Genomic DNA, 13,197 nt, shown 5'->3' with positions numbered 1-13,197 from the left:
TTTCCTAGTCTTAAAATTAAAAACATTTGTCCTTTGCAATCATTCTTTTATTTAGGGATGGGGGTGTGGTCTTGCACTGCAGACTCTCACTCCTCCCACACGTGATAATCATCATCCTTTTCCTAGGTTGTTTTATTCAATTATGTTTAAGGGAGTTGAGCCTAGTATAATTTACATATTTAAAAATCATGCAAATAAACTTTCAAAAGAAAAAAAATATTGATTTATATAATTATCGAATACGTTTTAGGGCTCCACATGAAAATTGTTAAAAATTGTATTTCGTATTTTTATTTATTTATATATTTATATATTTGATTTGTAACTTTGTGTCTCACTGTAAGTGTCAATATAAGTGTTTGTAAAATTGAGAATGATCCAATATGATGGATTAATTAAAAAAATATATAAAACCAAATGTTGTTTTAATTCATTTTCAAGACACCGAGAAAATTAGAACGAAAATTTGGAAATGATAATACCAATTACAGATTAAAAAACTGTAATTGCTAAATAGTGCACGTGCAAAACTTTTTTTTTCAATACTAGACTTGCATGCGCGCATGTATTGCAAAGTCTTCGTCACGACATCAAGAACAAAAGAAGGGTGTACTCGACAATGGACTATCGCCGACCATCTCTCTCTCTCAATAATATTTTGTTTTTGAGAAACTTACAATAATCGGCATTTGCATTTCTCAATATTCTCCCGGCCTCGGCCAGGCCTCGACCGTTGGATGGCGTCCGCAGCCGAGAACGAGGAATAACCTTCATTCTCGAGGACGAGACCAGGACGAATGTGCAGACCCGAGGCCGTCCTCGAGACCCATAATACTGTTCATTATTTCCAGATTGGTGCTCTCTGTGGATACAGGTGAACCGTTTCTTCCGAATATATTACTTATCTAGGAATTCGCAAGACAATAGGCAACGACGATGAGGAGATGCCGTCCAATATATACATCACATATCTACATACATATTACAAAATTTCAATTAACAAAAAAAAAAAAAAACTTTTGTTTATTTTGTAATATTTTCATTTGGATAATCTGAAAATCATCATTTCACATCACATTGAAAGAAAATTTTCAAATATAAGTTGCGGGGAGGGTAAAAACAAATGAAAAAAAAAATTGGTGCCATACACAGTGTAAAGCGATTGACCGTAATGCGACTGACCGGAGTTTCTGTATCTACAAATGTATTTTTTAACTTCTATATGACCGTAAGCAATGTTTTGCATGTATTGAAACTGGAGTATTTTGATTCGAAAGAACTATCGAAAAGGAATCAATAACTTTTTTCCATAAATTGACAATACAAACTCGACAGAAAGTCTCATCCCTGTAATATTGACAGCACCAAGTATTAAAAATGAATCGTAAAAGTGTAATGCGACTAACCGGGAACCCGCCAATATATGTATATTTCAGACCTAATGAGGATTGTGAAGAGGTTTTTTTTTCTATACGTCACGCTCTAAATAAAAACATTGGAGTCCACAAATTAGTCCATTAGAATGGCATCACGCCAGAACGTAAACAAATATCGTGATACACTAAAACTAAGTCTTGGAAGAAAAATATAATGTGGATTCTACACAGCATCATCTATCAAATTCACAAAGTTAAAGATTTATATTGAGCATAAGACAAACTCCTATTTCCTTCTACTTTTCTTCGTGAACAGGCTATACATTCGATAGTAAAATGCACATACAGCCCGCCATGGTAACAACGACAGTAGCAGATCTCCCATTTCAAGCAATTTTCTCAACCAAACTGGAATCCTCATAGCTGGAACTCATGGGACTACGCCTCAAAATCTGGAGAGTCTTCCTGACAACGTCGTCAACGCCTTTCGGGGCTGTATTGGTAATCTGGAACTTAGAGAGATAGGTTATTCTTTTAGCATACGTTGTCCCCCGTTTAGGGAGATGCTGGAGCATATCCACAACAATGTAAAGCATCAGTGCTTCGAGCAGAGCCACCTCCTTCAAATGTATAGTCCAGACTGAGTGGATAAGAACAAGCAATATTAAAGTAAATTCCTTTTTGGGAGCAGAAAATATGAAGCACTCGCTCTCTTTCTTCGTGTGGCGAAAAATATCAATGTAAGCTTTTTATACGAGCTTAGTACTCCCCAACCTGTAACTACAAGTCTTTCAACAGACGTGAGCTCTACCTTCTGACATGATCTGAACAATGCAATGGATGTATTAAAATGTATTAAAGCGACATCACCTTTTTTTTTAATCCAGCATTAAAACTACACGGCAGATTTGAATAATAGCCCGCCATCATGATTACATTTTTGTATAACGTCTCACCTGGTTTGTGACATCCGACAAAAGCGTGATAATAGTTTGACGTTGAACCATACATGCAGCTTCAGTGGTCCGAAATGCCATAAGCGCAACTCTGCACGTAGGTCATACGGATATCGCTGCTACTATATGTGAAGACTTTTAATTAGTCAACCTTTCTTAGTCAAAGCTGTTTGAAAATTTCCAAGGCTTCAACCTGAAGTCCAGGTAGACGGATACCAACCGTATGAATGTAACAGGTAACTTTCATGGCTTTAGCTTCATCTTACTCTAAATTTCGCAAAAATATTTATGACTCCAGTTTGATGTTGTGTATGTGTGTGTGTTTTTTCTCTCCCTATGCACTACAAATATGCATTATACATTGGTTTTGTCAGAAGGACTTGTGTGCCATAACATAAAGTGATCAACAATACATAATTGTGACCAAAATATATAAAAAATACTCTGGGCACATAGAGTGGTCTTTTTCCGGCTTAAATCGGAGTTTGCCTTATGTACAGTGTACTAGATAGCTTTGTTACCAACAAAATCCTACGCATGACATTTGAGTAAACGCAAATTGCAATTTTGATCATGCCTCTTTTATGAAACATCTCACCTGGTTTGTTGCATCTGACGAATGCGTGCCATCTGTATGACACTGAAACAAACGAGCAGTTTTAGTGGTCCGCAATGCCATAAGCGCAGCTGTACACGGAGGTCATACCGACATTGCCGCTATACGTAAATTCTTCCCATCTCCATTTTTCCTGAATCAAAGTTGTTTTCGTATATATCAAGTGCTTCAATACCATAGCCCAGTGAGACGGATACCAATCGTAATAGTAGAACAGGTAATTGCAACCATGACAATACTTCGCCGTAACCCTACCTCCCAAGTCCAGAGACTAATTATTAAATAGGGATTAGTTCATAAATATTGTAATAGTCTCATTTTTAGAAAGTGCTCTTAATAAAATTGTAATCTAGCTGTTAATGATAATAACAGTAACGAATGCAATAAATTAGCCGCCAAATTCACCTCGTTAGATGCTCAAGGCGCAGAAGTGAAGAGGAACAAACAAAATAAAAAAAAGAAACACAGAAACCAATGATACAAACGAGTTGTTTTTAGCTTAATCTGAAATCTTTCGACAAACTTTGAATCTCTCTAGGAAGGAAATTACATAGCGTGGGCCCAGAGTAGATGGATGACTTTTCCCCCTTTTTTTTACATTTTGCAACTGAAAGAAGACCGGAGTCACTGGAGCGTAGAAGCCGAGATGGTGTGTAGGTGTTTATGAGAGCAGTGTTCAACTGTGGAGCACAGTCATGGGCAATCAATACACATATTTATGAACAGGTGTGAGCAGTAATAATCTAGGGCTGGGGAAGTTAAACAAGAGTGAATGAATTTGTCGAAATCAAGACGAGTTGAGATCAATGAATGAACAAATTGTTCTTTTGCGTCACGAGTCAACAAATTTGCGTGTGAACCCTATGAGTTATACTGTACAGATGTATTGGATAAGAGTTACCCATCATCATGTTCGAGACCGAGTCGAGAAACACACCAAGATTACAGCATGTGTCACAAACTCCAATAATGTGGTTGGCAATAAAAATTGATTTAATTTGTACACTGACCTACATGTATGTATCACGTGAAAAGCATTAAATCTGCAAAAATCACAAAACATTCCGTAGTTTCAGAAACATATTTTCTAGCTCCAGCACGTTTAAATTTTGCCAAGGCGTTAGGCAATCGATTATTATTATCATTTTGTTTGGGGGGGGGGGGTTGTTTCATACGCTAAGTCCAAAAAGTGGTTCAATATCATTTTAAATGATAAATATGAGAGAACAACGAGCCGAGACAACTAAAAATGGTTACCTTTGCCGATCTGTTAATTCGGGGGGGGGGGGTCCAAATAGATGGCCCCGTGCCCTAAATGAGCCAAAGTACCCCCTACGGTATTGCCTACTGTACCAAACGGAATCTTTAGTTTATAAAACACATTAATCTTGATAATCTTGATTACATTTTAAATCTGATCCGTCAAATGCTGTACTCAACGCCAGAATGAGTATACATAGTACAGCGCCTTTAGTCAATGGCGTTTAAATGCACTACTTCTGACTCTCTGGTTCTAACTCTCGCCTTTCAAACATAAGGTCGTGGGTTCGAATCCTAGCCATGGCGTGTTTTCTTTCAGCAATAAATTTATCCACACTGTGCTGCACTCGACCCAGGTGAGGTGAATGGGTACCCGGTAGGATTAATTCCTAGCGTGCACTGAACCCGTTCATGGTAGCTGGAGCTAACGCCGGGGTAATACTAGCAATCGCCTTGTATCCTCAGGAAAAAAAAGCGTTATATAAATCCAGATATTATTTTTATTACTGGAAGGGCAAGTGTAACATGAAATGATGATGTCCTATTTTTTTATAATGTAATCGGGTTTGTGACGTTCAGTTCAGTTTCGACGTTGTTACAACTGCACGCTCCGCTCGATATGTGAGCTCATAATGTTTACACAGCAATGGCGTAAGGGATCTGAGATACAAAAGCAGATGAAAATGGATATTGAAAGCGAGGGAGCGAAGCGACTGTGTTTGTAATTGGGGTGTTGTATGTATTTTCTAAAGTCTTAAAAATTCCGAGGGGCAATTGGCCTATTAATGTCGTTTTAAGACATATCATTGCATCCAGCGTAATTTGGCGCTTTCTGAACCCCCCATCTTGGTCCCGAAATGTGCTTTACTCCATGAATTGGAACAAACATCCTATGTCCTCAATCATAAACAGATGAGTGGTCTTTATGCATTTAAATATAAGAAAGTTAATTTTGGTGAAAATGAAGCAAACACATGCTGCGCAGAGATAGCTCGTTGATAAAGTTACGTCATTACACGTAAACAAACTTCGGGCCAATGCCGAGGCTTCGCTACCCATTGCTAAAACAATGAACACACACGCCGATATCGGGAGATGCGATGTCTTTACAATACTGTGCATGAACAAAATGAGCAATTGAAAGACGATAGTGTTTTTTATTAATTATAGATGAAACAACTGACAAGTCTACAATGAGTCAGATGGCTGGGGTTGGAGTTTACTTTGATTCAGAAACCTTCACTCTTAATACTTTCTTTGTTGAGCTCATTGATTTGCCAGATGGGAAAGCAGATACTATATATGAAACGTCTCTCAGCGTTTGCAAGAAAAGGACATCCACGTGGAAAATAGCATTGGATTTTGTGCCGATACATGCAATGTTATGTTTGGGGTATGTTTCACAACTGCTAAGGTAAAATCACAAACAGATCATAACTGTCAAATGTTCTTGCCACTTCATCCAGCATTGTGCCTCCCATGCATCTTTCCAGATTCCCAAGTCTTTTGAAGGCCTGTGTAGGAATATTTATTCGCATTTTAGATTGTCCTCACAACGTTGCGTTGCTCTGAAGGAATTTCATGATTTCTTCAACAGTTCAATGCAGAGAAGCACCGAATTCTCGAGCAGGACAAACAAGATAGCTATCCATGAAAAATTATTGACCAATTCGACGCGCTTATGTTCTATTTCCAGAGAATTTCATTGGAGGATCCAACTGATACCAATGATGCCATCTTTGATAAAACCTGAACAACAAATTTGTAGTTGCTTTCTTGGAAATAATGAGCTTTAATCTAGGTAGACTGAAAAAACAGAAACAAAACAAAACATTTCAGAGCGAGATTTCACCTCTCCACACACAAAGGAAATAAGTTTTATAATTGCTTGCGGCCCTTTGTGCAAACATCTTACAACTCAGCTAACTAATAAACAGTGACCCTCTAACTGTGAATGTAAAGGAGAAAGCAATCATGTTCCCCTGTGTAAAGTATACAGTATATACAGTATAAAGTAAAGTAAATGCAGCCAGCACCATCCAATAATAAGTGAGTATATTGGATCAAACCATCCATATATCAATATCTTAAAAATCCATTGCAAGAAATTTTTCATTGAACGTGTCTGTAAAATACAATAGAGGTTTTATAAATAACCTACATGAACTTGACTTCCTGCAATGCCTGAACCCCAATTTGACCGTACAATCATTTGCCCAATTGTAAAAGAGTGGCAGTAAAACAAGAAGTGGACAGTGAATGGAGGATGCACTCTGAATCCTACATTGAATGACACCATGGCTGTGATTGAATGCTGGAAAACTGAGTTCAGTCAACGCGATGTCTATGGAAATAATGTGTATCAAAATCTGAACAAAGTCATCGGTGTGTTGTTATCGTTTCCCTCTTCGAATGCTGCTATTGATAGGGTTTTCGGCAACTTAAACTGATAAAGAATAATCATAGGATAAACCCAAAGCAAGAGAGTTTACTTGGACTTCTTCTCACTAAACTGACATTCCAAAAGATGTGGACGCAGCAAGCAGCTCAGATGATCCTTGAAAGGACATCCTCAAACTGCATACCAAGACCATGAAGACGAAGGCCAATTGTGATAATGCAGAGGCAGCTGAACTTGGCAAGAAATTCATGGCTGAGTTCTGCAATGTAAGTAAACTGCCACGTCCTTTAACTGTTTAATGTAAAAATACAAATGTTATTTCTACATGAAGTAAATATAAATTAAGTACTTCCACCCTAGACGCTGATGATATAGATTTATCGGTGCAACAAATTCAAGATTCAAGATACGTGACTAATATAAAAAAAAAAAACATCCATGTACGTTAATTGCATTGACGCCATCAATGGCGACAATGTATTGTTGTTGTTCCGTATTCCTATTCCGCAATCTTCTTCTTCTTTTGCCCAAAACCCCATTCACTTAACACATAGAGTTTGTTAACTCTGCCCAGGCCACGTCCCTCATCCAAATTCATCCAATTTTGGCAGGCATTGTCTCCAGCATACCTAGTTGTGCACCTTATATTTCATTTTCCAAAATCACTCATGCATGACCGTGAAGGCGCCATTTTTTAAATTTCAAGTCATTTGCATACCATTCCTAATCCCGTCCAAACTCCCGTATCCTGCATGCTACAGACTTCTAACAAATTCCTATAGATAGTCAAAGAGTTGCTCCATCATCTGCGATGCATAACCTGACCTTTTAAAATGTTATCTTCATACCCTAAATTCAAATCCGAATTAGCCTTTCTTCAAAAAATCGTAAAATGGCCATAACTTTCTTGTTTTTATTCATTTTGAGATCATATTTTTTAGGAATTGATTACGGTACCAAATCATACATACCAGTCAGTTTTTACGCATCACTGTTCATTCGTTATTGAAAGAGCGCCCTCTAAAGTTTCAAAAAAGCTTACCTTTGAATGCTCCTCATTGCGTCAGGCATGGCCAAACCCGTACCTGTTTTTGAATTTAGGGTGTTCAAAATATGCCCTTTCATGCCATTTGGAGAAAAATATACCCTATCACTGACGATATATCTGAAAAATTCTCCCGAAAATCAGCAAAGTATGCAAAAATGCACTATAATGCCAGCACAACTTCAACTTGCTCTTATTTCCTTATTATTGAAGCTTATTCTTTCTAACTTGGCAGATATGATGTACATGAACATCATACCAGACAGAGAGACAGATGATATTTACGCGTGCCCAAGTTTTGCACTGATTGTTATAAGTGTAGTCCAATCGTATCTTCAATATTTGAATGGAATAAGCTTGATAATTCAATTAGAACAGCTCCTTCTGTCATTTCATTTAAGAGAATGTTTAAAAGAACTTGTAATTTATAAATAACTTGCGGAACATCCACTGTTGTACTTATTTTGTGTTAGCATGACCTTGATGATTTGGTGTATATTATCAGTATTTTTAAGATGTCCTTCTCAGTTAATTTGATTTATTGATATTTTATTTTACGTCAAACGAGTGCCCGTCTGCGTTTTGTTTGCTGCTAAGTTTGTAAATGTTTCGTTTTACATTCAAATCCTTATGTGAATCTTAATGCTGTAACATTCTGTACATACATTATGCATTTTGTAAATATGTTAATTGTTATTCAGGGCCCCATGGAAGACCACTACTTATTGGTGAATGGGCTACCCTGTCAAAATATCAGACATAAATAAATAAATAAATAAATAAATATGAGTATTGATATATACTTCAACCGTTCGTCAACCTTTTGTAACAGAAACTGACAAAAAACTGACGTCAGCTTAAAATTATTGTGCAAAACTTTCATTTTTAATGTATTTCTTTATATGGCATTTACTTCCGGTCTATTGATTGCATAAAATTTGTATCAATGTCACCGCATTGGAATGCTCTTTCCAGTGATACCAAATACGACATAGGTTACAACATAATATTTCAAGATAAGTCAATATGAACACATGGTATACTGCTCACAATGCACACATTATCAACATAATTGTACACAATGTCTATGGCATCGGTTTCAGGCAAAAACGAACTTAACGTATGAGCAGCTATATGGTCTAAAATGGACGAAATCTGTTTGATTCGAGAATGTAACTTCCTATGGAAGGCAAAATGTACCAAAATCCACTTCGATTAACATGCAATTTTTTTTAGTCCTCCCCTGCCTCCGTTTCTCATCCAAATTCATTCCGATTTGGTAGACATGTTGTCCATGATGCATTATCGTGTACCTCCTATTTCATTTTCTAAAATCATTCATGCATGACAGTGTAGGCGCCATTTTGTCCATTTCAAGTTCATTTGCACCATTACTAATCTTGTCCTAACTCCCGCATCCTGCATGCTACCGACTTCTAACAAATTGCAGTAGATTGTTTAATACCCCTTTCATAAACCCAATTATGCGGCTAATAGCAGCATAATTTGGTCGTAAAATCGGAGGAGGACCAGAGTTATCCGCATTATTTTGATGCTGCAATTATCTGCATAATAGCGGCATCGGGACCAGACTTTGACTTTATGAACGCAATCCAAAGTAATGCGGATAATTGCCATGGTGCGGTCACAAGGTCACCCTTTTCCAACAAAACCATCGTAGGGGGTGTGTGCGGTTGCCATGACGATTATCCGCCTTTTTCAGGACGGTCGCTCGTAAAAATAGTGCGGATTACTTTCGGAGTTTGTAAACGCAATTTTTATTGAATTATCCGCATTACTCTTAGGCGGCTAATTGGAGGATGGGTTTATGAAAGGGGTATAAGAGTTGCTCTTTCATATAAATACCACGACTTGCCCTTCAAAATGCCGTCTTCTTGCCCTAGTCTACGTTCAAAATGTTCATATTTATTGAAATGCAATTAGGAAAATCGTAAAATTGCCATAACTTCCTTGTTTTTATTCATTTCCGTCTCATATTTTATGTTTTACTAATGGTATCACCCTTCAACAATTCAGCATCAGTGTCCGTTAAATTTACAAATAGCACCCTCTATTACAAAGTCAACAAATAGTAAAATGACAATAACTTTGTTGTTATCATTCATTTCGGTCTTATATTTTCGGGGCTGGCTAATGATATCATCCTTCAAAATCCATATTCTTTTTACGCATCAGTGACCATTACATTTAGAAATAGCGCCCTCTATTGCAAACTAAAGACATGTTAAAATGGTCATAAGTTCCTTGTTCTCATTCATTTTGGTGTCATATTTCCAGGGTATGCTAATTGTATCTTTCCACATAATCCACATGTTTTGTACGCATCAGTGACCATTACCTTAAAAAAATAGCGCCCTCTATTGAAAAATCAAAAATAGTAAAATGGCCATAACTTTCTTGTTTTCAATTATTTCGGTCTGACATTTTCAGGGTCTGGTAATGGTAACATGTTTTTTAATTAATTAGTTTTTTTACGCATCAGTGACCATTACTTTTGAAAATAGCACCCTCTATTGAAAATTTGCAAAATGTAGAATTGCCATAACTTCCTCGTTTTCATTAATTTTGGTCTCATATTTTAATCGGTTGCTTATAGTAATATCTTTCGAAATTCACTGGCGTCAATGCATGCACATCGTTCTGAAACGATTGCAGTTCTAGTTTATTTATGTTATTGTGCTTGTTTTGTATATGCATCTAATCATCTTAGGTATCCGTTGAGTGAACAGTCGCTTAAACAATAACCTTTCAATTGCAATTTCGCTAATGCCATTTCAATAAAACGTCTCACCTGGTTTCTTGCATCTGACGAATGCTTGCCATCTGTATGACACTGAATCATACGAGCAGTTTTAGTGGTCCGCAATGCCATAAGCGCAGCTGTACACGTATGTCATAGCGACATTGCTGCTATACGTGAAGACTTCCCATCACCATATTTCCTGAATCAAAATTGTGTTCATGTATGTCAACGACTTTAGTACCATAGCCCAGTGAGACGGATACCAATCATAATCGTAGAACAGGTAATTACAACGCTTTATCAGCGCCATATCTTCCGATTCTAGAGACTTATAACTTATTCATAAATAGTGTAATCGTCCAAAGTTATCTTTGTTCGTAAAGTGTTCGTTATCAAGCGAAAATCCGAATTTATTAGCCATCACATAGGCCTACATTTATGTATGACATAAGAAGTATTAAATCTGCAAATATCACAAAACATACCTTCAGTGACACTACTTTTACTATTATTTTTTCTTTTCGTTGGTTGGTTGTTTACTTATTTGTAATTTTACTTTTTTATTTTTATTTTTGTTTTTACATGTTATTATTATTATTTTCATTATATTTAGAGTTATTATCATTTATTTATTTTTTTAAGTATTCATATGCTTTTTTTATTAATTTTTTTTTGGGGGGGTCCGCCGAAGTCAATGTTCAAAAAGTGGTTCTTTCATATCCAAAAAAATAAATGCGAAAGGACATAGAATTAAAGATCCAGCAAATTATCAAAATACCTTAAGTTCTTGAGCAATTAAAAATAATTGATTTTGCGGATCTGTCAAAGGGGTGTGTTTCAAAGCAAGGACCCCCATATGGACTAAAGCCACCCCTCTTGGTTAAGCCAAATATTAAGCCAAATGAAACAATTAGTTTATAAAACGTAATAATCTTGATAGAATTCTCGTTTAAATTAGTAAAACGCTGCACTCAACACCAGCATAAATATTATGAATACAATGCATTCAGTCAATGACCTTCAACAGCACTGATAAAGGACAATGGTAACAAGGTATGATTATTTCATAAAAATATTATAATGCTATCAGGTTTGTGACGTTTCGTTTAGTTTCGAAGTTGTCACAACTGGACGCTCTGTATGTGGGTTCATAATGATAGGAACAGCAATGTTTTAAGGGATCTGATATACAGGAACAAAATGATAATGTTTATTGGAAGCGAGGGATCGACGTGATCGAGTTTGTAATTGGGGCAGTTCAATTTCACTTTTTACAGTGAAATTGAATATTTCATGCACGCTTTTGTTGTATTTTGTAGAGTTTTCGAAATCAATGAGGAGCAACTGCTCTATTTATGTCATTATAAGCAATAACAATGCACCAAGCGTAAATTTGGCGCGTTCTGAATGCCCCATCTTGGTCTCGAAATGTGCTATACTCCATGTGCGTACTATACCCCGAGCTCTGACACACTAAACCACCTAGAAATACATTTGGTTTAAAGTACACACAAAAATGCCATACGGGATCCGCAAGAGAAACACTGGCTCATGTTCATGTAGCAGAAAAGTAAGGAATGCTGCATACAAGACCCTAGTGCGACCTCAAGGTGAATATGCATCAGGCGCATGGAATCGCCACACAAAAAAGAGATATCAACTCGGCATCTAGAGACAAGGAGCACGTTTTGTAGTCCAAGATTTCAGAAGAACATCAAGTATGACAAATGCGATATTACAACTTGCTTGGAAGACCCAAGAAGAATGTAAAGAATACTTTCCAGAAGAATACTTTCCCAGTGTAAGAACTTCTTCAAAGTGAACACGGGCACAGTGGATACTCCATTTCCACCTGATATCCAACCAATCTCAACACGACTACGTGACTTTTTTTACGCATCCACTTCCTTCCCACCGACTTCCCTGCAGACAAGACTATTAGCTATAGCTTTAGTTTCTTCCCCAGTCATCCCAATATGGAACAGACTTCCAGATACACATGCAGCATCTAGCTCTTCTGCTGATTCCCGTGCCATGGCGATCCCATTCACCACTGCCATGAAAGATACAACCACAAACACCTGATACAAAATAAAGACATGAAGGCTTTACTTTCACAATTGGCTGCTTTTGACTTGTACATCATGTGCGAACTCAATGTCACCATTACTTCTACCCTGGACAGCTGATGATACAGATTTATCGATGGAACAAATGCAAGATTCAACATACGTGAATAATATTCTCGGTTGATGTATTACAACCTTTCATGTTCATTTTTGAGCTCATTTTTGCTATCGTTGTAATTTTGTATATTCATCCTAGGTATTCGTTGAGTGAACAGTCGCATAAACAATAACGTTTTAGCCATTTCTATAAAACGTCTCACCTGGTTTGTTGCATCTGACGAATGCTTGCCATCTGTATGACACTGAAACATACGAGCAGTTTTATTGGTCCGCAATGCCATAAGCGCAGCTGTACACGTAGGTCATACCGACATTGCTGCTATACGTGAAGACTTCCATCTCCATTTTTCCTAAACTAAAATTGGGTTCCTGTTTGTCAACGGCTTCAGTACGCTAGCCCAGTTGGACGAAGACCAAACGTAATTGTAGAACAGGTAATTCTAAAGCTTCATCATCGCCCCAACTCCCGATTCCAGAGACTAATTCCTAAATAAGTATTCATTCCTACGTATTGTAAACGTCCCAAGTTATTTTTCCCCCGAAAATTAAAGTAATGAATGAAAAATCCGGATCTATTAGCCATCGCAAAG

At 37.1% G+C, this 13,197-nt stretch overlaps 1 protein-coding gene across 1 annotated transcript in view; it reads right to left on the bottom strand.

The window, feature by feature from the left end:
- LOC135157962 (uncharacterized) overlaps positions 1–12,888 on the bottom strand; it is a 45,577-nt gene extending 32,689 nt beyond the window's left edge. The window contains exons 1-2 of the mRNA XM_064115170.1: positions 12,808–12,888; positions 12,334–12,499 (exon numbers count right to left, since the gene is read on the bottom strand). Of these exons, the coding sequence (XP_063971240.1) occupies positions 12,334–12,499; positions 12,808–12,888 (247 nt within the window). The remainder of the gene's footprint in view (positions 1–12,333; positions 12,500–12,807) is intronic.
- Positions 12,889–13,197: the final 309 nt, after the last annotated feature.

This window comes from Lytechinus pictus, unplaced genomic scaffold, assembly GCF_037042905.1.
Source record: "Lytechinus pictus isolate F3 Inbred unplaced genomic scaffold, Lp3.0 scaffold_20, whole genome shotgun sequence".
In the NCBI taxonomy this organism is placed as follows: Eukaryota; Metazoa; Echinodermata; class Echinoidea; order Temnopleuroida; family Toxopneustidae; genus Lytechinus; species Lytechinus pictus.
Note: the sequence above shows the minus strand (reverse complement) of the source record. Positions and strands in the feature narration are given on the sequence as shown.